Source organism: Labrus mixtus, chromosome 7 (genome assembly GCF_963584025.1).
Source record: "Labrus mixtus chromosome 7, fLabMix1.1, whole genome shotgun sequence".
In the NCBI taxonomy this organism is placed as follows: domain Eukaryota; kingdom Metazoa; phylum Chordata; class Actinopteri; order Labriformes; family Labridae; genus Labrus; species Labrus mixtus.
This window is the reverse complement of record NC_083618.1, coordinates 30,393,689-30,417,043: the sequence shown is the minus strand read 5'-3', so window position 1 is coordinate 30,417,043 and position 23,355 is coordinate 30,393,689. Positions and strand designations below refer to the sequence as shown.

The following is a 23,355-nucleotide window of genomic DNA, read 5'->3' as shown; positions in this document are numbered from 1 at the left end:
TAACTTTATTATAGCTGCTGCAACCTGTGCCAAGCTGTCAGTCCACATATAAAACTAGACTTGTCCTAAAAGACTTGAACAGACCCATTTATTACAGGTAAAGCAACGAGCAGGTTTGACCTCACATGATTAACCGAAGAAAAACTCTTAAGGTATGCTCAACGGGGTACACTTCTTTGGCCCTGGCACTCTTGGAAGAGGTGTGCTTCGGCACGGTACAGTTCATGCACGAGTACAACCACGGGTTCATTATCAAGAAATCCCAGAGTGTTATGTCTATATCTGACTAACATGACTCAAAATAAACAGGCAACAGAGAGAAGTCCAAGAGTGAGTGTAATATAGTCTTTGATGGGTCTTTAAAGAACAATCTGTCAAAGTGTCAGTGAACAGGAGAGACTGTGTACTGGCTTAATTGCAGCTGTGTGCACAGGTGAGCTGAGTTGGGAGTGGCCAGCAGGCAGAGTGGAGCAGAGGTAGGGTTAGTGGAATATTACTGAGACGGGGCAGGTGAGCAGAACTGTGACAGAGTTAGTTCAGGAACCTAAGAGAAAAGTGGAAAACTACAACTCTGCTACGACGAACTGGTTAGTCTACACACACTGAAAGTGGGTTTAACCACAGGAGGGGAGGTAACCAAAGTGAACATTGGAGAATATGGTTCAGTTTCGGTTTCGGTTACTCTGCAAGGTCATCCCCAAATCCAGGCACTGTTCTTGTAGTGCGAAAGAAGCTCAAGAAAGTCCGAGTGAAACTGGACTGGGACAGAGGAACTCTGTCTTTCTCTGATGCTGATTCAAAAACACACATACACACTTTCACACACACGTTCACTGAGAGGCTGTTTCCATTCATTAACACCCAGGATAATCTGAAGATATTATCTTCAACAGTCAGTGTGAACAGAGCAGTTAGAGATGAGGATGATTAAATGTATCATGTTGTTTTCTCTGGATTAAACCTCTGAAGAGTTTAGCTTTTTAAAGAGATATTATGATTGAAAACTGTTTGTAAATGATAAATTATACCCACACTGTGTATAGATCCAAACATACAGATGCAAAACTGAGCAGCTCAGGCACTCCTTTGTGCCGACCACCATCAGACCGTATAACATCAGTGGAAGTCTGTCTTCAACATGGACGCTGACTTTCCCCACAGTGGCGGTCACACCAGGTTAAGTGTCTTGCCCAAGGACACATGGGACATGTTACTGCAGGAGCTGGGGATCGAACCCTCGACCTTCTGGTTGAGAGAAGACGACTCTACCAAATAAGCCACAGCCACCCCTAGATGATAATAAGTAATAATAACAAGTTTAATATTAAGTAACATCAATGTATCCTCTGCCTTCAATAACACGATCAATATCGTCCACTCATGTCTGTAAAGTAAAGAAACGAGCAGCAGGTGATCTTAGCTTTTTGTACAAAAAAAGTGTTAAACTGTATGTAAGTGGTCAAAGTTACTATGACTTTACCCATTGGTTTGTAAACAACCACTGTGAAGCCTGAAGCTGGGCATTTTGAGTGTCACTATCTGTGTTTTTGGATCCAGAAGTGACCGTATTAGAATGAAATGGCTTGAATGGATTTTTTTTTTTAAAAGGTAACTATTTTTAAAGAAGATGGTTTATTAATCCCACGAGGGGGAATTACTTTTACACTCTCTTATTGAGACATGTTGGACATGCCTGAGCAATTTCTCAAAGGCACCTCAACGCTGCTCAGGAAATGAACTAGCACCTCTTCAGCTACCTGACCAATTCCAGTCCTGGTCAGCATCAGGACTTGAACCGGCTACCCTCCGGTTCCCAACCCAAGTCCCTACTGACTGAGATACTGCCGCTCCAAAACTGAGTTACTGCCACTAGCTACAAACAAAATATGATGTTAATCCATTATATTAACTAAATCATACTTTTACTATATCTGCTGCAACCTGTGGCAAGCTGTCTGTCTACAGAGGAAACAAAGTTTGTACTTGAACACACCCATTAAAAACAGGTTTAGCAACCAAGTAGCACCATACATGATTTACATAAAAAAGCCCGTAGCATTTTATTCTACTTCCTTAAAGAGGGACACAAAGGCTGAAAAGCCAATGATCTGATCGACCTTCAGACCAAACTAACACGTCTCCTGAGTTAGTTCAGCAACCAAAGAGAAAAGTGGAAAACTTAAATTCTTGCTACTGCAACCTGTCGACTCTACAGACACTGAAGGTAGGTATACCAACAGGAACCAAAGCTTTATGTTGTCAGAAAGATTGTGTTTGTTTGATTATACCAGACATCAGTGAAGCTGTCAGAAAGGGGAAATCAAATAAGGGCTATGTCATAACTAAGCTGAATGTGGCTGTTTTCAAATGCCGACCGTTTGTTGTATATCACGTCACTATTTTTCACTGTCAGGAGTTTACAGGAAATTTTTGTGTAATTTAAGTGAAATAAGGGCTTATTGGTAGAACTCTTTATAAAAACAGACTTTGAGTCAATGGTTTTTATTTAGCTCTAATAATGTGCTGTGACTACAAACAGGATTCAAAGAGGAAGTACATGGTAGCAAAGTTTGTAATGAAGAGAGAGGTGTGGTGATTGACTTTCCTTTATGTCTGCTGTGTTTTCAGCTGTACTCGGAGTCTAAATGGCTTCCATGTTGACGGAGCACCTCTTCTGTACAGTTTGTCATGAAGTCTTCAGAGAGCCTGTGATTCTGTCATGTACACACAGCTTCTGTAGAGACTGTCTGCAGAAGTGGTGGAGACAGAAAAAATCATGTGAATGTCCAGTTTGTAAGACAGTTTCTTCACAGGCTTCTCCACCTTCAAACCGGGTCCTGAAGAACATGTGTGAGACTTTCTTGTTGGAGCAAGATCAGACATTTTCAGAGGATTCCTGCCCTTTGCACACTGAGAAACTCAAACTCTTCTGCTTGGACCATCAGCAGCCGGTGTGTCTCGTCTGCAGAGATTCAGAAACACACACAAACCACACATTCAGACCCATTAATGAGGCAGCAGGACAACACAAGAAGAAACTTCAGGAGGAATATCTGGAGCCTTTAAAGGAGAAAATAAGGCGTTTAAAAAGACTTAAAGTGAAGTTTGACAGAACAGCTGACCATATTAAAGTCCAGGCCCGGCATACAGAGGGGCAGATTAAGAAGCAGTTTAAGAAGCTTTTTCAGTTTCTAAAACAGGAAAAGGAGGCCAGGCTGTGTGCACTGAGGGAGGAGGAGGAGCAGAAGAGCCAGAGGATGAAGGAGGAGATGGAGGCTCTGAGCAGAGAGATAGATGCTCTTTCAGAAACAGTCAGAGACACAGAGGACGAGCTGAGAGCTGAAGACCTCTCATTCCTGAAAAACTACAAGGCTGCAGTGCAAAGAGTCCAGCAGCGCATCCTGGTGGAGGATCCACAGCTGCCCTCAGGAGCTCTGATAGACCAGGCCAAACACCTGGGCAACCTGAGCTTCAACATCTGGAACAAGATGAAGGAGATGGTCTCCTACTGTCCTGTGATTCTGGATCCAAACTCTGCTCATCCAAACCTCGTCCTGTCTGATGATCTGACCAGCGTGAGACTTGGAGAGGGACAGCAGCTTCCTGACAATCCAGAGAGGTTTGATTTTCTTGTCTCAGTCCTGGGCTCAGAGGGTTTTAACTCAGGAACTCACAGCTGGGATGTTGATGTTGGGGGCAGTAAAGTCTGGACACTGGGTGTGGTAGCAGAATCTTTCCACAGGAAGGGAGGTAACCAACTTGGACATTGGAGAATAGGGTTCACTTTCGGTTTCGGTTACTCTGCAAGGTCATCCCCAAATCCAGGCACTGTTCTTGTAGTGCGAAAGAAGCTCAAGAAAGTCCGAGTGAAACTGGACTGGGACAGAGGAACTCTGTCTTTCTCTGATGCTGATTCAAAAACACACATACACACTTTCACACACACGTTCACTGAGAGGCTGTTTCCATTCATTAACACCCAGGATAATCTGAAGATATTATCTTCAACAGTCAGTGTGAACAGAGCAGTTAGAGATGAGGATGATTAAATGTATCATGTTGTTTTCTCTGGATTAAACCTCTGAAGAGTTTAGCTTTTTAAAGAGATATTATGATTGAAAACTGTTTGTAAATGATGAATTATACCCACAAACCTGTGTATAGATTCACACATGCCACGCTTCATCACATGCAGATGCAAAACTGAGCTCCTTCTGCCGACCACCATCAGACCGTATAACAGCAGTGGAAGCCTGACTTCAACATGGATGCTGACTTTCCCCACAGTGGCGGTCACACCATTTCAAACTGTTATGCCGCCGCACCATGTCACATGTCTTACTGTGTGCTACATTAAGTTACATTTCTACATACATTTTAATGTTTCTTTTCACTGCTTAACAGTAACTTCTATACTTTGTACATTACTCTGCTGCTACTAATCATACCATGTTACTTTGATTTGACACTTACTGCACAACGTGTCCAAATGTCCTGTTTTGGCCATTAATGTGTGTCATTCATTTTAAATGTATTTTATTTGTATCTTCTTACACTTCTTCAACACTTAAATTTGGGGGCTCTTCTATGGATTAGCTCTTTTGATTTTATGATAAAAGGATCTGCACACAGATCCATGAATGCTAAAATTTTGTGTAAAGCAATAAAAAAATATGTATTGTAAGTTTGTTATACAACAGAAGTTATTCACCGAGATAAAATGCAGTAATAAAAAAATGGTAGTTTTATAAATTAAGTTTTGAAGTAACCTCTGTAGCACCACATTGGTGAGACCCAAGCTTGTCTTTTGAAGGATTCCCAGAGGGTTGCAGGAATAAGCAGTAGACTGGTATTATTGTGATGTCTTCGTGAGCCTCTCTTTCTAGTGGAAGGCATCTTGATGACTAGCTGGGTCCCCCAGAAAGTTGAGTCCTGGGAATCTAAGTGGGCAGGAAAAGGCAAGTTGCTAGAACAACCAAGGCATGCTGGCTGGAGGGCTGACTGGTTGCTAGCAGGCTTAGGACAAGCCACTTCAGAACTAACAGCTGAGAAACCGTCTGGTTGCTAGCAGGCCTGGGGCTAGCTAGCACAGTGCCAGTGGCCGGGAAACAAACTGATAGCACGCGGGCTTGGGGCTAAAAGGGTCAATTTCAGTGGAATTAGTTGGGACTGCTCGTTGGATCAGGGCCATGGATAGCTGATGTCTCCCATTGTTCATCGTTTCTCATGTGCTTTCTCAATGCTTCCAGTATTAAAGGACACATCTGTCTCACCTTTCCTACTTCCACTACTTTTTAAGAGTTTTGCCGCACTATCAGCAACTATCAGGTCAAGCACCGAGAGCATCTTTCCTTATATTTTCTTCAGTGTCGTTGAACACAACTGGACAGGAGTGCTGCAGACAGCTAATAGAGCTTGAACGGTCAACTTAACTTTGCACCGATCACCAGGAGAGTGATCCCAAGTAAGAAGCTTTTGTCTGGGCAGAAATAGTTTTAGGAAGTGTTTCTTTTATAACAACTGATAATTGTGATTTATTGTTGATGGACCTACGGTGGCCCTGAAGTGCAAAACACAACAAGAAATAAGAAAACACAACCACAAATTACAAAACACAACCACAAATTACAAAACACAAACACAAATTACAAAACACAACCACAAATTACAAAACACAAACACAAATTACAAAACACAAACACAAATTACAAAACACAAACACAAATCAAAAAACACAAACACAAATCAAAAAGCACAACGACCTTAACTTAAACTGGAAAAGGTAGGTACCTGCAGTCGACAAGGATCGTCGCTGATTGGACGAACGCAATGTCCATCTTTTTAACTGGAAGCAGCATGCTTCCGCGAGTTGATTTCAAAACATGAGCGAAACCGGAGAATCAGACTCTCTACTCTCAGAGAATATTCTGATGCAGGCCATACATATGAGGTGATATTGGATATGCTGTCAACCTTTCACAACATTCATATGAGTATCCGTACGCTAAAGACACGTTTAAAAGAAGCAGGTTTGTACAGACGATGGAACTATTCTCCACTAGCCGAGGTTCAGACTGAGCTGCAGGGCAACTCTTCGGCTATCGGACTATGTGGCAAGTTCTTCAACAAAAACACAAACTGTGTGAAAGGAGAAGTAGTAATGAGCTTGTTGAAACAATAAGTCCACATGGGACGGCTTTGAGAACACGCCGGAGGTTTACAAGACGCACGTATCATTCCATGAGTCTGAACTACAGATGGCATGCAGATGGCTATGACAAACAGAAACCCTTTGGATCGGCCCTCTCAGGATGTATAGACGGCTTTTCAATGAGAATAATGTGGCTTGTTTGTGGAACTACTAACAACAACCCATCTGTCATCGCGCACAATTATATTAATTGTATATTAAAAGTGTTGGTGTGATCCCAATGAGATTCAGAACTGACCTCGGAACAGAACATGGGACAGTGGCAGTGCCCTCCGCCATGCACATACGGACTACTATGGAGGCTCGTCAAGACACAGTTACAGCTCATCAACAGGGAATCAGAGTATCGAGTCACGGTGGTCCTTTTTCAGAAGATGACGGTATGTAACTATGTATTACTAGTGATCAGATCAATTATTCAATATTCACTGTTATGAATTATTGTTTTCAGACCACTCTTTAAAATGCTGATAACATTCCTCATCTCAGCCCTCTAGATTATTTAATTAAACATTTCTCCTCATGTGTAAAAAAGAAACAACAACTTTGCATTTAATGTATTCCTAGGTCTCAGTTTTGGATGGACCTGTTTGGAGACTCTGGACACTTCAACAGTTGCCATGAACACCAGTGCTTACTGAGATTCTGCTTCAGTAATGTTCTGCAGAAAGACCTGGATGAATGTACGGACCTCTGGAACAAGCACAGGGTTCGACCATCCAGACTTGCCTCATGTCCTGGAGGGATTCCCTCACAGGTAATCCACATCAACTCAGAGTTAAATGATCATAAACTGAATATTGTATTATAACAAATTGCACTGCACTCGTTATGGTATGTTATTATATTTCATTTTGAGCTGTTTAAAAGTCGATCTTCTTCTGCTGGATTGCATCTTAATGAAAATAAATTGTATAGGTTTAATAGCCTACCATTCCACCAGTTTTGACCTGCAATATTATAATTCTGATTAAATATTAAATTAATAGACTTTATGAGCAGCTGTTTTCTGTTACACCACTTCTCTCTCCTTTGCCGCTGCAGCAGTTTTACTTTTTTTCCTTCTTAAAAACCTGTTCACATTCGCCATAGCCTGTGGCCACATGAAGATATTGATGTATTTCGAGATGGTTAAAGTAGGAGGATCTCACACATACACAACTACACACACAGCCATGTGCCACTTAGTTGGTTTGTAGATATTTTGTTTGCTGAAGCTTAGTTCATTGTAGTTATTTGTTTGATTGAGTATCATTGATTGCAGTTGATGTTGCTTTGTTAAATAAATTCTGTTATAATTTAAAGAGCCGTTGTCTGTGATTAGACGACTGGTGTATGACCATTGTGATAACATCTGGATGCAGGGGCTAATGTACGGATTTACGCCTTCCATTTATTTAAATACAGATATTTATTAAATATTAATAATATTTGTATTGAACCATTTAATTTGAGACTGGTTTTTCTGTTATCTGGCTATTGTTCACTGATTTCAGGGTGGTGCCCTGTTGTTATTAATTCAGATTAATAACATTGTAAATTTATATTAATAATTGATTCATCATAATTATTAATATTAATTGAATAGCCAAACTGACTACATAAAACCCCAACATAATTGTTACCCGCTGTGAGCTTTGCAAAAATCCCAAAATATTTGGTGCCCCGTGCGAGGCTCTCTATAAACCAGCCTTATCGCATTGTTTGTGCACAGTAATCCAGAATTTATATTCTGAAATAAGTGCCTGGAGCATTTTTGTCTCTCTCAAAATAAGTCTACTTTGGTGCAATGTGTGCCGGGTCCATGATTGGCTAGATTGTACTGTAACAGGTAGCGTTTCAACCCAATAGCATCACAAGGGAGAACCGATATCATTAGTAACAGGAGGAGCTTTTTGACTACCTCAGTGACCTCTGCCAAGGACATAATAGAAGCTACTCTTGGGTCCTCTGACTCTGCCTCCTCATCTGAGGACGTGTTGGTTGGGTTGAGGAGTGCCTCAAAATGTGTTCCTTCCATCGGTCAGCAACAGCCCCAAGTCCGTCAGCAGTTCTTCACTCCTGCTAAGAACAGCCTGAGCCAATCCCTGCTTTCCCTTCCTAAGTCTTCTTATGGTTTGCCGGAACATCCTTTGGGCTGACCGAAAGTCCTTCCTCATACACTCCCCTTACAAGTAGAAGGATCAGAGCTACAGAGTGTAAGAAACAGTCTGCAGCAAAGTTTAAATGAGACAAAGAGAAACACGCTTTATGTAGTTGTATTAAAAGCGAGGGGTGGGTATCGACGACTACCTCTATTGTCGGGCAGATTTAAGAGTTTAATGCTAAACATAGTCTAGACAATTTTTGTGTCTTAGTTTGAAGAAAGGCAGAAGTTCATGCAGATGTTTTCTTGTAAAAACGGAAGTTTATGCGAAGGCCTCTGTAGAACAGGACATACGGGGGCCAGGTGCGACTTGAACAACAGTATTTTTGGAAATGCCAGTCAGGTTATTTTAGCACATCAGCATAATGATATCTCCATGACATTGTGGAAGTAAAAACCCAGGTGTTTGAGGAGCAAGAGTAATGAACTCAGCAAAGAGTACTACTTGACTCAAGATCTTTTATTCAAACAAACTCTTATTAACAGAAATTTCTGCGCCATCCGATACCTGTCAGCTGCTTCCGGAGACCTCTGGGCAAGACAAGCCCAGACCTCCGTCTTCTGCCTGACGGCTTCCTTCACTGCTCGAGCTCGTGGGACAACAAGGAAGACTGCTCAGAGGACCTAAGAGAACGTGTTGGGGTGTATCGCTTGAAACGTTCTGATAAATAAGAGGGGGCTAGACCATGCAGTGACTTTAAAACAAGTAACAACATTTTAAAATGGATTCTAAAATCTAGAGGGAGCCAGTGCAGGGAGGCGAGTACAGGGGTGATGTGCTCTTGTTTGCGTGTAGTTGTTAAAAATCTTGCAGCAGCGTTTTGTACATACTGCAGCTGTGAGAAGGAGGACTTACTGACTCCCATATAGAGGGAATTGGAGCAGTCCAGGCGGAAAGTAATAAAAGCATGGATACATTTTTCTGCATCTTGGAAGCATAACAAAACGATTTTACTATATCTGCTGCAACCTGTGGCAAGCTGTCTGTCTACAGAGGAAACAAAGTTTGTACTTGAACACACCCATTAAAAACAGGTTTAGCAACCAAGTAGCACCATACATGATTTACATAAAAAAGCCCGTAGCATTTTATTCTACTTCCTTAAAGAGGGACACAAAGGCTGAAAAGCCAATGATCTGATCGACCTTCAGACCAAACTAACACGTCTCCTGAGTTAGTTCAGCAACCAAAGAGAAAAGTGGAAAACTTAAATTCTTGCTACTGCAACCTGTCGACTCTACAGACACTGAAGGTAGGTATACCAACAGGAACCAAAGCTTTATGTTGTCAGAAAGATTGTGTTTGTTTGATTATACCAGACATCAGTGAAGCTGTCAGAAAGGGGAAATCAAATAAGGGCTATGTCATAACTAAGCTGAATGTGGCTGTTTTCAAATGCCGACCATTTGTTGTATATCACGTCACTATTTTTCACTGTCAGGAGTTTACAGGAAATGTTAATGTTGCTTAGGAAATTTACATCAAGTGTATTTAGGGCTTATTGGTAGAACTCTTTATAAAAACAGACTTTGAGTCAATGGTTTTTATTTAGCTCTAATAATGTGCTGTGACTACAAACAGGATTCAAAGAGAAAGTACATGGTAGCAATGTTTTTAATGAAGAGAGAGGTGTGGTGATTGACTTTCCTTTATGTCTGCTGTGTTTTCAGCTGTACTCGGAGTCTAAATGGCTTCAAAATTGAAGAAGAACCTCTTCTGTACAGTTTGTCATGAAGTCTTCAGAGATCCAGTTTTTCTGTCATGTACACACAGCTTCTGTAGAGACTGTCTGCAGAAGTGGTGGAGACAGAAAAAATCATGTGAATGTCCAGTTTGTAAGACAGTTTCTTCACAGGCTTCTCCACCTTCAAACCAGGTCCTGAAGAACGTGTGTGAGACTTTCTTGTTGGAACAAGATCAGACATTTTCAGAGGATTCCTGCCCTTTGCACACTGAGAAACTCAAACTCTTCTGCTTGGACCATCAGCAGCCGGTGTGTCTCGTCTGCAGAGATTCAGAAACACACACAAACCACACATTCAGACCCATTGATCAGGCAGCCCGACATCAGGAGAAGAAACTTCAGGAGGAATATCTGGAGCCTTTAAAGGAGAAAATAAGGCGTTTAAAAAGACTTAAAGTGAAGTTTGACAGAACAGCAAACCATATTAAAGTCCAGGCCCGGCATACAGAGGGGCAGATTAAGAAGCAGTTTAAGAAGCTTTTTCAGTTTCTAAAACAGGAAGAGGAGGCCAGGCTGTGTGCACTGAGGGAGGAGGAGGAGCAGAAGAGCCAGAGGATGAAGGAGGAGATGGAGGCTCTGAGCAGAGAGATAGATGCTCTTTCAGAAACAGTCAGAGACACAGAGGACGAGCTGAGAGCTGAAGACGTCTCATTCCTGAAAAACTACAAGGCTGCAGTGGAAAGAGTCCAGCAGCGCATCCTGGTGGAGGATCCACAGCTGCCCTCAGGAGCTCTGATAGACCAGGCCAAACACCTGGGCAACCTGAGCTTCACCATCTGGAACAAGATGAAGGAGATGGTCTCCAACTGTCCTGTGATTCTGGATCCAAACTCTGCTCATCCAAACCTCGTCCTGTCTGATGATCTGACCAGCGTGAGACTTGGAGAGGAACAGCAGCTTCCTGACAATCCAGAGAGGTTGGATATTGTCTCAGTCCTGGGCTCAGAGGGTTTTAACTCAGGAACTCACAGCTGGGATGTTGATGTTGGGGGCAGTAAAGGCTGGACACTGGGTGTGGTAGCAGAATCTTTCCACAGGAAGGGAGGTAACCAACTTGGACATTGGAGAATATGGTTCACTTTCGGTTTCGGTTACTCTGCAAGGTCATCCCTAAAGCCTACCACTGTTCTTGAAGTGAACAAGAAGCTCGAGAAAGTCCGAGTGAAACTGGACTGGGACAGAGGAACTCTGTCTTTCTCTGATGCTGATTCAAAAACACACATACACACTTTCACACACACGTTCACTGAGAGGCTGTTTCCATTCATTAACACCCAGGATAATCTGAAGATATTATCTTCAACAGTCAGTGTGAACAGAGCAGTTAGAGATGAGGATGATTAAATGTATCATGTTGTTTTCTCTGGATTAAACCTCTGAAGAGTTTAGCTTTTTAAAGAGATATTATGATTGAAAACTGTTCGTGAATGATGAATTATACCCACAAACCTGTGTATAGATTCACACATACAGATGCAAAACTGAGCAGCTCAGGCACTCCTTTGTGCCGACCACCATCAGACCGTATAACAGCAGTGGAAACCTTTCTTCAACATGGATGCTGACTTTCCCCACAGTGGCGGTCACACCATTTCAAACTGTTATGCCGCCGCACCATGTCACATGTCTTACTGTGTGCTACATTAAGTTACATTTCTACATACATTTTAATGTTTCTTTTCACTGCTTAACAGTAACTTCTATACTTTGTACATTACTCTGCTGCTACTAATCATACCATGTTACTTTGATTTGACACTTACTGCACAACGTGTCCAAATGTCCTGTTTTGGCCATTAATGTGTGTCATTCATTTTCAATGTATTTTATTTTGTATCTTCTTATTTTTGTCATGTACTGCTTCAACACTTAAATTTGGGGATGAACTAATGATTAGCTCTTTTGATTCATTTCATGATAAAAGGATCTGCACACAGATCCATAAATGCTTAAAGGTTGTGTAAAGCAATAAAAAAATATATATTTTATGTTTTTTATTCACCAAGACTATTTAAAGTAATTAAAAAATGCTGTTTGATTAATGAAGTTATAAAGTAACCTCTGCTCTGGGATGCTGTGCATATGTCTGTTGAATGTGCTGACACCACGCCCACTCGCTGTGAAGCAGCAACTCTCCTAACTGTCAAAAAACTGCTAAAACAGGACAATGGCGAGTTAACCTGTCCAGTCGGACATGTTCAGGCCACCACAGCAGGACTCACTGACCTGACCATGAGGCTAACATGATGAAAAACATCCTTACAGTCCAAATCCAAACAGTTCTCGCTCTTCTCACTTTTAATGTTTGGATACAAACTTGTTTTTTTTATACACTGACTTTAAAAAAATTTGCAAACATGTACACAGATCTTAAATGTGTGGTTTTAATGGCGGGTAAGACGACGTGTTTTGGCTCCCAGATCATAAAAATAATTAAAAGTCATCTGTTATAGAAGAAGAGGACCCTTGTAATTGACTGTCTGCTTACACTTGATTATTGCGACATATCGGCCCGGGAGATCCACAAACGTATTTGGCGAGCATTTGTTTGCTCTGAGCTCAAGCGCACTGTGGCTCAGAATTGAATACAGGTGGAAATTTGCCTTAGGCTCTCCAGATACACAAAGCAGCATTAAAACATTCAGGCAGCCACTAAGACAGATAAACAGAGCGGCTTAATTTACAAACCATATAAAACAATGCAATGACAGAATCACTGAAAATTAAAGAGCATGCTGCATAAAGCGAAACCGTTTCATTAAAAGCAGTCACGTTGAAACTGCACAAACAGTTCAACAGCTCTCAAAAAAGAACTGCAAAAGAATAATCCCTGCAATCCCAGGCATCACAGCTGAAGAGTTTCAGGCCTGTCCTGCCGTTTGTAATGCTGTTTCTTTGTTGAATTTAATTTTGACTCTGGATCGTTTCTCATTTTGTGTCACGCTTCTCCCACAGTGAATTATTTCAGATGTTGCAGGTCGTTTACCCTTCGGCCACTGTAGATAAGTCCGACTGAAACTTAAAGTACATGGGAAAGTGTGAAACTTTAGATGCATATAGCACCAGTCATTTCGAGGGTTTAACATTCAGTGACAAGTTGTCGGCAGGATACGCACCAGCGTGGGGAGACCCCAATGGATTTCCAGTCCATTGGAAATCTTAAAATGATTATTCTAAATGTGTTGATTCATCTGTCAATCAAAAACAAATCTGAGACAATGAAGTTTTCACTTTTATTGACATTTCATCGTTAACAGAACATGGTGTTATTGATATATAATTGGCGTGGGACAGAAAAACAAAACATAGAAAAAGAAAATCATCTCTCTTCCAGTCATGTCAGTGTTTTAAAGAATCAAACTTTGTCTCGTCAGAAATCAAACTTGAATCACAGAATAATCTTCAAGTAAACAACGTAAACATGCCTATCCAACATAAGCATCGTCATAAAAATGATGTGCAAAGGATGAAGACTTTCATCTTAAATAAGAGAAATAAAAATAGAAAAACTTTTCAAAAGCTTCTGTTGTTCTTTTTTATTTACATCATCTGATATTTGATTTCCGACTGAAAAGGACTACATGAGAACTTCTATAAAAGAAACGGTGCATCGTTTTGCATGTAAAGAGGTGAGCCAAGGTTAGATTTTTTTCATTTTGATTTTATAATCAACCCATTTAGTCAAAAAACCCAAAAACCAAACTGAAATCTGAAGGTATTTACAGAAAAATCGTCTTTTTCTTCATAAGAAAAACAAACAGAATCGAATCTCTCTTAAAGCTATATCTGATAAAATCTCCCTAGAAGCAGTAGTAGTAGTAGTAGTGGTGATATTATCCAAAGAACTTTCATATATTTTGTTACTTAAAAAGTCTTCCCAGACTACCTTTGATATGTTTTTATTCTCCTACGTATATATATATTTTTTTTTTAAGAAAAGAGAAAAGTTAGAAACTAAAGGCAACAACAGGCAAGTTAAAGGAAGACTTAGCCACGTGACGCCACTCTCCAAACTCACAGTTTGTTCGAGGTGGGTTTGTTCTCTTCACATATGATGCTCTTTAAGCTCTGACTATTTGACTTATAAAAGATTTTTCTGAAGGAACACATGAGACAGCGTGTGGACCAAAAGAACCACTAAAAACAAACCCCTGGACACTTTTTAAAGGAGATTAAATCGGTCAACTCGCTTTGATCGTTTCTCTTAAATAACCTATTTTTTTTATGATGGAGTATAAGGGCCACGTTTAAAAAAAAACGTTGTAATACTAGGAGGAAAAAGTCGTACCTTTGATCTATGGTTAGCCTATATGCTTTAATGTCACAAGTCATACTTTTGACTGATATGAAACAGGAGAAGAGGCAGGGTTAAGGCGAGCCTTTAGCCTCCTGGCAAACTTGGTAGTCATCTGAGCCCGCCCTGTTTTAAGCAAAACTCTTGTGTTCCAATAAAGACAGGCGCTATTGATACCAAATTCCTTTCTTGTACGAGGCTGTAAACATGTTCCCCAGCCCCAAGTGGACACTCAAGGAACTGCAGTTTTTTACATATTGGCTTCACATTTCAACGCTGGAGGTTCACACCTTGCTTCTGGACGTTCCTCATTTCTTTCTCTTACGGCTTTATTCTCGTATTATTACAACTTTATTCAGATTTTTTAGTTTTTAAAGTGGCCCTGATTCTCCGTCATATTTTTTCCCCCCTTGTTTGGAAGTGGCGATCTCAGATCACTAAGTCTACCTTTAAAGGCAACTCACTGTTGTCCAAAGCCACCAGAACACCACCAGACCTTGGACAAAACGACCCCGAGCTGAAGATACCAACAAGCTGTCAGAGACCACGGTTGTTTTGAACCTGTCCGCCTGCCACTGTCGACCCGCCTTCCTTCATTTGTCTTTTGAATTGAAAGGAATGCCAACATGACAAATGCACATGAAGTGGTCGGAAAAGGATTGTGAAACCGAGGACGAAGAGGATGGAGCTGTGGCAGGTGTAGACAGTATAAATCCAACAGTGTAAATGAGGTACCGTTCAGTGGCAGTTTGTCCCAGGTCTGCTCACAATAACCATAAAAGAGGCAGATTTTCAGAGGACCCTTTGCCCTCTGAGGCAAAAACCAGAACCCAGGTGATTAAATATGTTTCAAACAGAAGAGCTGTGGACCAGAGTGTCCACCACATACTTTGAAAAACCTCATGTACATATAGTTTGTCCGTATGTGTAAGTAGCATGAATAAGCGAACAATAAATCACAACAGTACGTTTTCTTCAAGTACCTTCTTCCATTTCCACAAACAGACATCTGCTGAATACACTGTACTCTTGTAAACTGCTATTCTGCTGTAAATCTCAGTAAATATATACACACTTTCAGACTTCACTGGATACACGGGGCTGGTTTCGCTTAAACCCAGAAGGAATGATTTGCATATCTTAGCCAAATGTGATTGGATTTGTTTAGGCAAAGTATGATGGAAAGGTTGTTTTACCTGATCACCAACCCCGTGTTAATATCCAACACATTGCTGTCTACTATAAAGAGTTTACTCTCGTATTCTCAAACTATAGATCCCATTTTTTTAACAAACTTTTAGGTCTAAGTTACTAACAGGTTTAAGAAGTACTGTGACTGTGAAGTGGATTGCTCCAGCCGACAGCTGCAAAAGATTGTACTAACTAGACCATATTCACATGGCGGCCATTTTTCAGTGACACCACAAAAGAGTGTGAGTATAGCGTCTGGTGAATTTTGCGTGAAAATGACTAAATAGACTGGAAACCTTCCTTTGATACGAGAACTTTCTTCAAAACTAATCAACAAATGGGCTGATGAAATTGCAGGGACCATAAAAAAGGATACATCTACTTGATTGAGGTCAATATTCATGATGCTGAAGGTGAGAGCACCGGCGTTGCACTCCACCTGTACTGTAAACATTGTTTTTTTTTGGCTTAAAAATGAGTAGTAACATCAATGTAAATTTGGCTAATAAAATACACACAGAGTTAACGTCACCTGGTTAGTCTCACTACTCACTGGATGGTTATGTTATTTGTGGTCTGATGGAAGCTAACGGGTCATCAAACACGATATATAATTTGACATTTTCTTTGTAGCTTCTTCTTAGATGGGAAGCAATGAAAGTAAGGCTGTCAGAGCCAACGCGTTTATAACAATGCGATTGATGTATTTTGTTCCTTAAAGGTCACGTGATCCTGCTTTTCATCAAGTTTTTATAAGTCGCAGAGCTCTCAAGAACAGCCTTTACTCTGCTCTCATCAAAGCCACCAGACTCCAAAGTAAAAAACCTACAAAGATTATCGTGTTATCTTGTTTTGCGGCTGCCGGTTGAAGCAATACCTTCGAGAATTGTCCTGAACATTTTGCACCTTTTGATCATTTAGACCCCTCAAGTGAGGCCCAACAAAAAAAGCTTCTGCCGACTCAACAAGCCAACCTCCACATATTTTCCCTCGTAAAACCATTGAAACCTGATGAGGATGATGTGAGAACCGGAGTCATTCATTGTCAAATAAACATAGGCAGCAGGAGCCTTGACTGCAACAGAAAAAATACAAAAAACGATCAGAAAATATTGAGCTTTAACACCCAGAAAGAGCTGTAAAAATGAGTATAAGGAACTGCATGAGATGTGCGTTTCTCTCTTTTAACTTCTACTGCTGAAGTGCCGTGAAGCAAGGCACTTAATCCAAGATTACATCAGTGCAGCGACTCCAACGTACAAAACAAATGTCTGTTTATTCTGCCTGCATATCAAACCAAAAGCAAGTAGTGACCGTTAAGAAAAGTAATCCTGTATGCACGTCATTTTCACCATCAACCTCACCTCTGTCATTAACACGATGAAACAGCATCAAGCACAACAGAGAAGTGAAAGTGAGTGAAATGAATTTGGGCGTGTGTGGTGAAGTGGGATGGAAACCCCCTCATTAGCTCAGTGAAAGGTTAACCCCCCCTCAGGGAAGAAAGCGCAGGGCTGCTCTCCGTCTCTCATGTTAAATCACAAAGAGCAACAAAACAGCTGATGACAAACCTGCAACGCTACACGACTAGCCCGGAGCTCTGCTATAGACAAAGTGTGCACCGATGTCAAGTGGTGAAACCGCACAGCTGAGAGCCGCCGTTACGAGTACAAAGATGTCTCAGTGTCTACACTCGTGTTGCCTTAGAGCTGCACGGAAGCAGAAACCGGGAACTTTCTCATCATTTAAAGCTTCATGCTGAGCCAGTTTCCACTTGGGTAAGTAAGTCAACTAAAACTTCACGCAGTGGTTTCAGGATGTTTCCTTGATTCTTTATTACCCCACACACTCTGTCAACCAACTCACCCGCTGCCATTTATCAAATTAGTTCAATAACCCAAATTCATTTTAACTATCAAAACAGCACTGTATTTTTTTCTGCTTGGACTAATATATTTGAGCTCCTTTGATTTTAACTTTTTTGTTTGAATGAAGAAGAACTTGAAATGTGCAATATAAATAAGTTGCCTTGTTGGCTGACAATGAACGAGCAACTTCAGACTTCATCCTGCGCAATACAGCTGTTAGTTGCAGCCTAGCATGTGAGCCTTTACTTCATCTAGATGTTGGCCATCTCCGTTTGGGAAAAAACTTTTCAATTTTTGCTGACCTTAAGTCAAACAAATTCATATTTTTGACTTGAAACCAGCAATTCTGTCCAGATCACGGTAAAGCTGAGTAAACACAAGAGAAAGACAAGCTTGGTCCAATAGGCAATTTTCTTTGGATAGACATTCATGTTTCTACAACCCTCCCAGCAGACAGAGCGTGTGCGCTCTATATAGGCTTCAAGGTAAAAGGAGCAGAATGTCTTGTTCTGTGTTTATTGTACACCCTTGAGAACAAAGTCGGAATAGCGCTGTGGGATATTGAACGGCATCGATTTGTGCTGAATGCTGCATGTGCTGAAACGCTCTTGACGGCAGCGAGTAATTGCAAGGATATGCAGCGAAAACACATTCAATCACTGCAGGACAGAGAGCTCGGTGAACACGGTACAAAGCTGAGCGAAGAAGAACAAGAACAAGGGTAGAGGCAGACAGAGAGGCAGATGTACAGAAGCAGGCATAATGTACCCTTTTAAATGTAAAGTAGCCTTGAAAATGATGTGGAACGATAGGATGCACCGTACTGCATTATTAATGTGGGATTGTGTGTGGGTGTATATATGGAAAGTATAGATATATAACTACTCTCTAAAGCTTTTCAGGAACAAGATAAAGGTTGTTGGCCTGATGACAAAGCATTTTCTAAAATATCAAATTAGTTTTTTACTAATCTCCTTTGCTAAAGTCAGGCATTAAAACCCTTCACTGACACAAAGTCTGCAGAAACAGTGACTCAGTCGGGATTTCCTTCTCGCCCTGCAACTGTGATTTCTAGCCTGGGGTAGGAGGTCATGGATGGGGGACTCTAAACCCCCTCAGGGGAGGGGACTGACCTCTGAGTGACTCATACTGGAGTTAATGACTTCCTAATGAGCAGTTTGTGTATAAATAAAGCATGCTAAATTGGAACTGCTGTGCGGCTGTATAAAGAAAGGCATTATGAGGATTTGAGATTTAAATAAGATGACTCATGTCTACCTATTTGTGCGTGCGTCTTTTAATGGATAAATCTCATTTACATTAGAACATAGGAACTTAACATGTCCCATCCTCTAAATGGCAGTAGTTTAAGACTTGAGAAACAGCTTGTTCTTGTTAATGTAACAAGATTTTCATATTTCTGGAGGGGGTACCATCAAGTCTTCACTTTCCTTCTGTAATTCAGAAAGTTGACTACACTAGAGTCAAAACAAGATGGTCTTTTTTGATTTTGCGACAGATCCCGCTTACTTTAAAACCTTAATTTGATGTCAATTACCTAAACTATAATGCAAAAAAAAAAATGCAAAACGTTTTTACTACTTGAGGAGCAGTGTTAAAATATATCTGGAGTCCCCCAAGGCTCCATTCTTGGTCCTCTTCCGTTTGACATAATAGCTCCAATCCGTAAAGTGAGAGAAGCAGCTACAGCTTGTCATGATATGTAGACGACACACAGATATGTATACATATATATATATATATATATATGTATATATTGAGGAACAAGTTGCATCACAACTTGTAAATGGTCCCTCAGTTGAGTTCTCAGACCTTTACAAAGACTTCCTTTTTGTCAAAGAATTATCTTTAAAATACTGTTAGGTTTGAAATAAGAGGGTCCTGTGACTGATTTTCTGCTTTGTAATAGAATTTTAGGACCGCTTAAACGGTCAGGGATAATTTCTGCTGACTGTCCCGAGAGTGAAAACCAATCCTGGTGAAACATTGTTGGGTTTTTATACTCCACAAACCCGAAACCAAAACTCTTTTAACTCTAAATTCTTTGAAATGCAATTCTTACAAAAAAACATTTAAATTTTCAACTCTTCAAACCTTATTTGTATCCTTTAATACGTCCTACTGGTACCTTCTTTGAATGCCTTAAATATCTTGCGTGCAGCATTTTGAATTACAATCAGTTGAACTTTGCAAATAAACTGGACTTGCCTCTAAGTATGTCGACAGATCATTCTGTGATGTAAAAGTTGACAATTTAAGGTCAAACACAACAAGAAATCCTAACAAAAGTAATGACTAATGCCATCTTCTTTACTCTTTGTTAGAACATGTAGAATATGTGAGGTTGAGTGTTTTGCAGACGGTATACATTTGGTGTTTTGATAATTATTGTAAGGCGCTATAGCTTCAAGATGTAAAGTGAGTGTTGAGAGAAAGCAGCACAGATGGACAGAAGAGAAGGTGAAAAGGGGTAAAGACTGAACAACAGAGAGCGCAGCTGACAGAGGAGAGGCCAGACGGATGGGAAAATTACAAGAGGACAGTGAGAAATAACAAAGGGGAAGACAGTCGGATTAAAGCCAGGGATCTGGAGGGCGAGTAGCCCCTATTAGAGCTTTGTGAACAGAAGTACTTCATTAAGCTTGGTCGATGTCGCCGTGCCACAGCCAGCATACTAATACAGACCCGCATAAATCCTCTGTGCATCCCTCTCTTCCCCTTTTGTCTATTCAAATCCTCACATCCTTTTACTCCTTCTTACTCTTCCCTTCTTTTTCTTGCCTTTTTCAATTCTTTCAAGCCTCCATCCTCAGTAGAGTTTGGAGAAAGTGAAAAGTACAAATGAGGATAAGTCAGTCTCAAAGAACAAACTAACTCGTCTGACTATGGCCAAGGAAACTACAAAGAACTACACTCGCAAATGTTCTGAAGACCCAATCTAGGATTTAAAAATTCAGAAACTTTGCGGAGAAACACTCCAGCTGCAAGCAAAGTGATATATTAACATTTAGAGCAGCTCTTGAGTGATTATTAAAGTGCATGTTCAGTCAAACACACACAATTACCCTCTGATCTACCCTTAAAAATCCTTAAAGTTGATTTAGCCTTTTTTCTCAGAGGGTTTGCTCTATAAGCGTGAAATACTGGATACCTTAAGCAGCAACTAACATGTCAAATGAACATCGGTGTAGCATAATTTATAGAAATCCAACGAAAACCGTCTGACATTAATCTGCTTCAAGATTTTGTTTTTAAGTGGTGGAAAATGTTTCTGAAAGAAAAGGAATGTGGATTGCCAGCTTTGAACCACTTCAAATTTAAAAAAGCAAAGTGCTGTATAGAGTCTGATAATGCTCAACTAAAATGCCCACAATATTATTTTCAGCATTACAGGGGATGTAACGACACCTAACAATTTGATTAAAACTCGATTCAGATATGGACAATTTAAAATCGATAAGACTAAAATGTACGATGCCTTTGTGGCGCCTATGCCTGGCCCTAGCAATTAAGTTACGGTCTTCACGCTCTCTCTGTCTGATTATCTGTCCTATCCAAATAAAGGCATAAAAAGCCCCAGACAAATCTGTAGAAATAAAAAATACATAGGCAGACTCTTTGTTGACCCGCAGAGGGCGCTAAATGTAACCATAAGTCCTGAACATTAAAAAGTTTTACATATATTATTTTTTTAAAAATGAGGAAAAGGGATATTTTACATTTTAACTTCAGAGAATTGAAATAAAAGAATATTTATTCAGAAATTAACTTCAATCTCCTTTCTTTATAAAAGTTAGAAAATTGTGATAAAATCGCTTCCTGGACCCAATATCGCAAAGCATCGGGAGATAAACGTATCGTTACATCTCTAATCATAACCAGTGATCTTCTGCAAACTAAACTGTTTTAGAAACTAAAGAGTCTCAGATTAACTCAACAATAACTCTGCTTAGATACCATAGAGCCTTTTAAAGTTGAAGGAGACCTGATTAAAACCTTGTATTCTTAAGTTTGAGAGCAAGGTTAGTAAGTTTCAATTTCAGCAATATCACAAATACCAGCCCCGCTGTGTGCAACTAGTTAAACGTTTGATCCTGACCGTTTATAAATCTGGGATATTGTTATACGCCGATGACTTATGATTCTACGTCTACCAAAAAACCCATCTTTCCAAACAGCATCAATCCAAGCCTTTCTGTGTGACTAGCTCAGGGTGGTTTTAAATTGACAGGACGAAGATGATGGTGATGAAATGTTTTTGTTGTGTTGAGTGAAAACACGAGAGAAAAAGGTCCTCTTTGAAAATTCAACAGATTAAAAAATGTATAAACAACCTAAACTTAATTCACGATCCAAGAAGAGATCCGTGGTTTTCTTTAAGTTATGGCCTTTCTACCTAAGTTTTTCTTCAAGTTTGATATTTTTAACTATTCCATTTCTTTTTTTTCCCCCATTATTTTTTTTATCTGTCTTAATAATTGAAGTAGTTCAAGTGTACAAGCTGTTGTAGGGACAGACTTGGAGGTGGTTTGTGGCTTTAAGGAGCAGATTCTTCCTGCCCCAAATCCTATTTCTTGATATTTTTCTTTCCGCTGAGAAGGAGAGTCGTGTTGTAGGTCCCAAAAGTAGTAGTAAAAGTTCAGTATCGCTCCAAAGACCCCGATTCACTAAGCCGGAGAAGTTGTGAGCAAATCAGGTGTCAGACGACAAGAAATCTGTTGTTTGTCTCGTCTTAGCCAATCACATGGGAGTCCAAGAAGACTTTTCAGCACTGTCCTCAGTTTGTTTAAAGCTCCCTCTCTGGCTGGCGAACGGAAAAACACAAAGTCAGTGAACTTGCTGTTTAACACTGAAGTGTTTTAGTCACAAGACGGGCCTTCTCTGTCGCACAAACACACAAACACTCGGAGCCAATGTCTAAATCTACTTTGTAGAGTATTTTAAGTGTGCGTCGTTTTGTTTCTAGCTAGCACATTTACGTATCTGTCAGAATTGATCTTCCATTGTTTTTCGCTAGCGTTCCTGGTTGCCAGCCAACAACATGTCGACTGCTTGACCACCATCAACCCTCAACCACTGACGTCTTCGAAAGGGAGTTGCCTGTCATACCCACTCCTGAACCGGGTATTTGTAGTAGTGTGGCGTCATGGTGTTCTGCTGCACTCCTTTGTTTTTAAACTGGAAAATGGTGTACACCAGCACCAGGATGCACAGTGACAGGATGCAGGGGATCACCACGGCGATGGCGTTGACAGTCGTTGGGACGTCATTGATGGTCACCATGATGTCCACGTCGTCCAGAGGCAGCTGACGGTCGCCACGGTTACCCTTGCTGCCAGAGCGCTCCATGTCAGACTGGTCGCAACCCATCCAGTCACGCAAGATGGACTTAGGGTATCCGGGTTCCACCGTCAGCTTCTGGTTGTCAAACTTCCAGTAGTCCTTCCCCTTGTAGAAGTACGTGTAGTCTGAGGAGGAGGAGGAGCATGTGATGGAGGGAAAAGGTGGCATGGAGGATGAGGTGGAGGAGTGGGAGGAAAGAAAACAAAAAAGTAAAATTAGTTTTTACAGGAAGAGTTAAAGAATCACTACATCATAAAAAACCTTTAAAGGTAACAAAATGCATAATATTCTACAATTCACTAAGCAGATACTTTTATTCAAAGCGCCGAACATCAGAGAGTAAGAACAACACAAGCAAGGATCTAGAGAGGAGGAGACAATGTCAGTAAGTGCAAACGATCAGCTTTGAGTCTGATTGGACACACAGGTGCTGACAGGCATTGCACTCAGGCAAAGCACACCATTGAGGGCAGTTCTTGAGAGCTCTAATCAGTATAGAAACCATCTTATAAGTCGTCGTTATCAAACAAAACCAT

General features: G+C 40.7%; 3 protein-coding genes across 3 annotated transcripts in view; 2 read left to right on the top strand and 1 right to left on the bottom strand.

The window, feature by feature from the left end:
* Positions 1-1,929: 1,929 nt before the first annotated feature.
* Positions 1,930-4,658, top strand: LOC132977356 (nuclear factor 7, brain-like). Its single transcript, XM_061041878.1, has 2 exons — positions 1,930-2,224; positions 2,629-4,658. Exon 2 carries the CDS (start codon positions 2,646-2,648, stop codon positions 4,047-4,049), a length of 1,404 nt encoding a protein of 467 aa, XP_060897861.1. The 5' UTR covers positions 1,930-2,224; positions 2,629-2,645; the 3' UTR covers positions 4,050-4,658.
* Positions 4,659-9,474: 4,816 nt separating this feature from the next.
* Positions 9,475-12,090, top strand: LOC132977130 (nuclear factor 7, ovary-like). The gene is made up of 2 exons (XM_061041540.1): positions 9,475-9,610; positions 10,029-12,090. The coding sequence occupies exon 2, from the start codon at positions 10,046-10,048 to the stop codon at positions 11,444-11,446; it is 1,401 nt and encodes a 466-aa protein (XP_060897523.1). The 5' UTR covers positions 9,475-9,610; positions 10,029-10,045; the 3' UTR covers positions 11,447-12,090.
* Positions 12,091-13,321: 1,231 nt separating this feature from the next.
* Positions 13,322-23,355, bottom strand: part of mmp24 (matrix metallopeptidase 24) — a 70,654-nt gene continuing 60,620 nt past the window's right edge. The window contains exon 10 of the mRNA XM_061041541.1: positions 13,322-22,944. Coding sequence (XP_060897524.1) covers positions 22,580-22,944 — 365 coding nt within the window. The 3' untranslated portion in view covers positions 13,322-22,579. The remainder of the gene's footprint in view (positions 22,945-23,355) is intronic.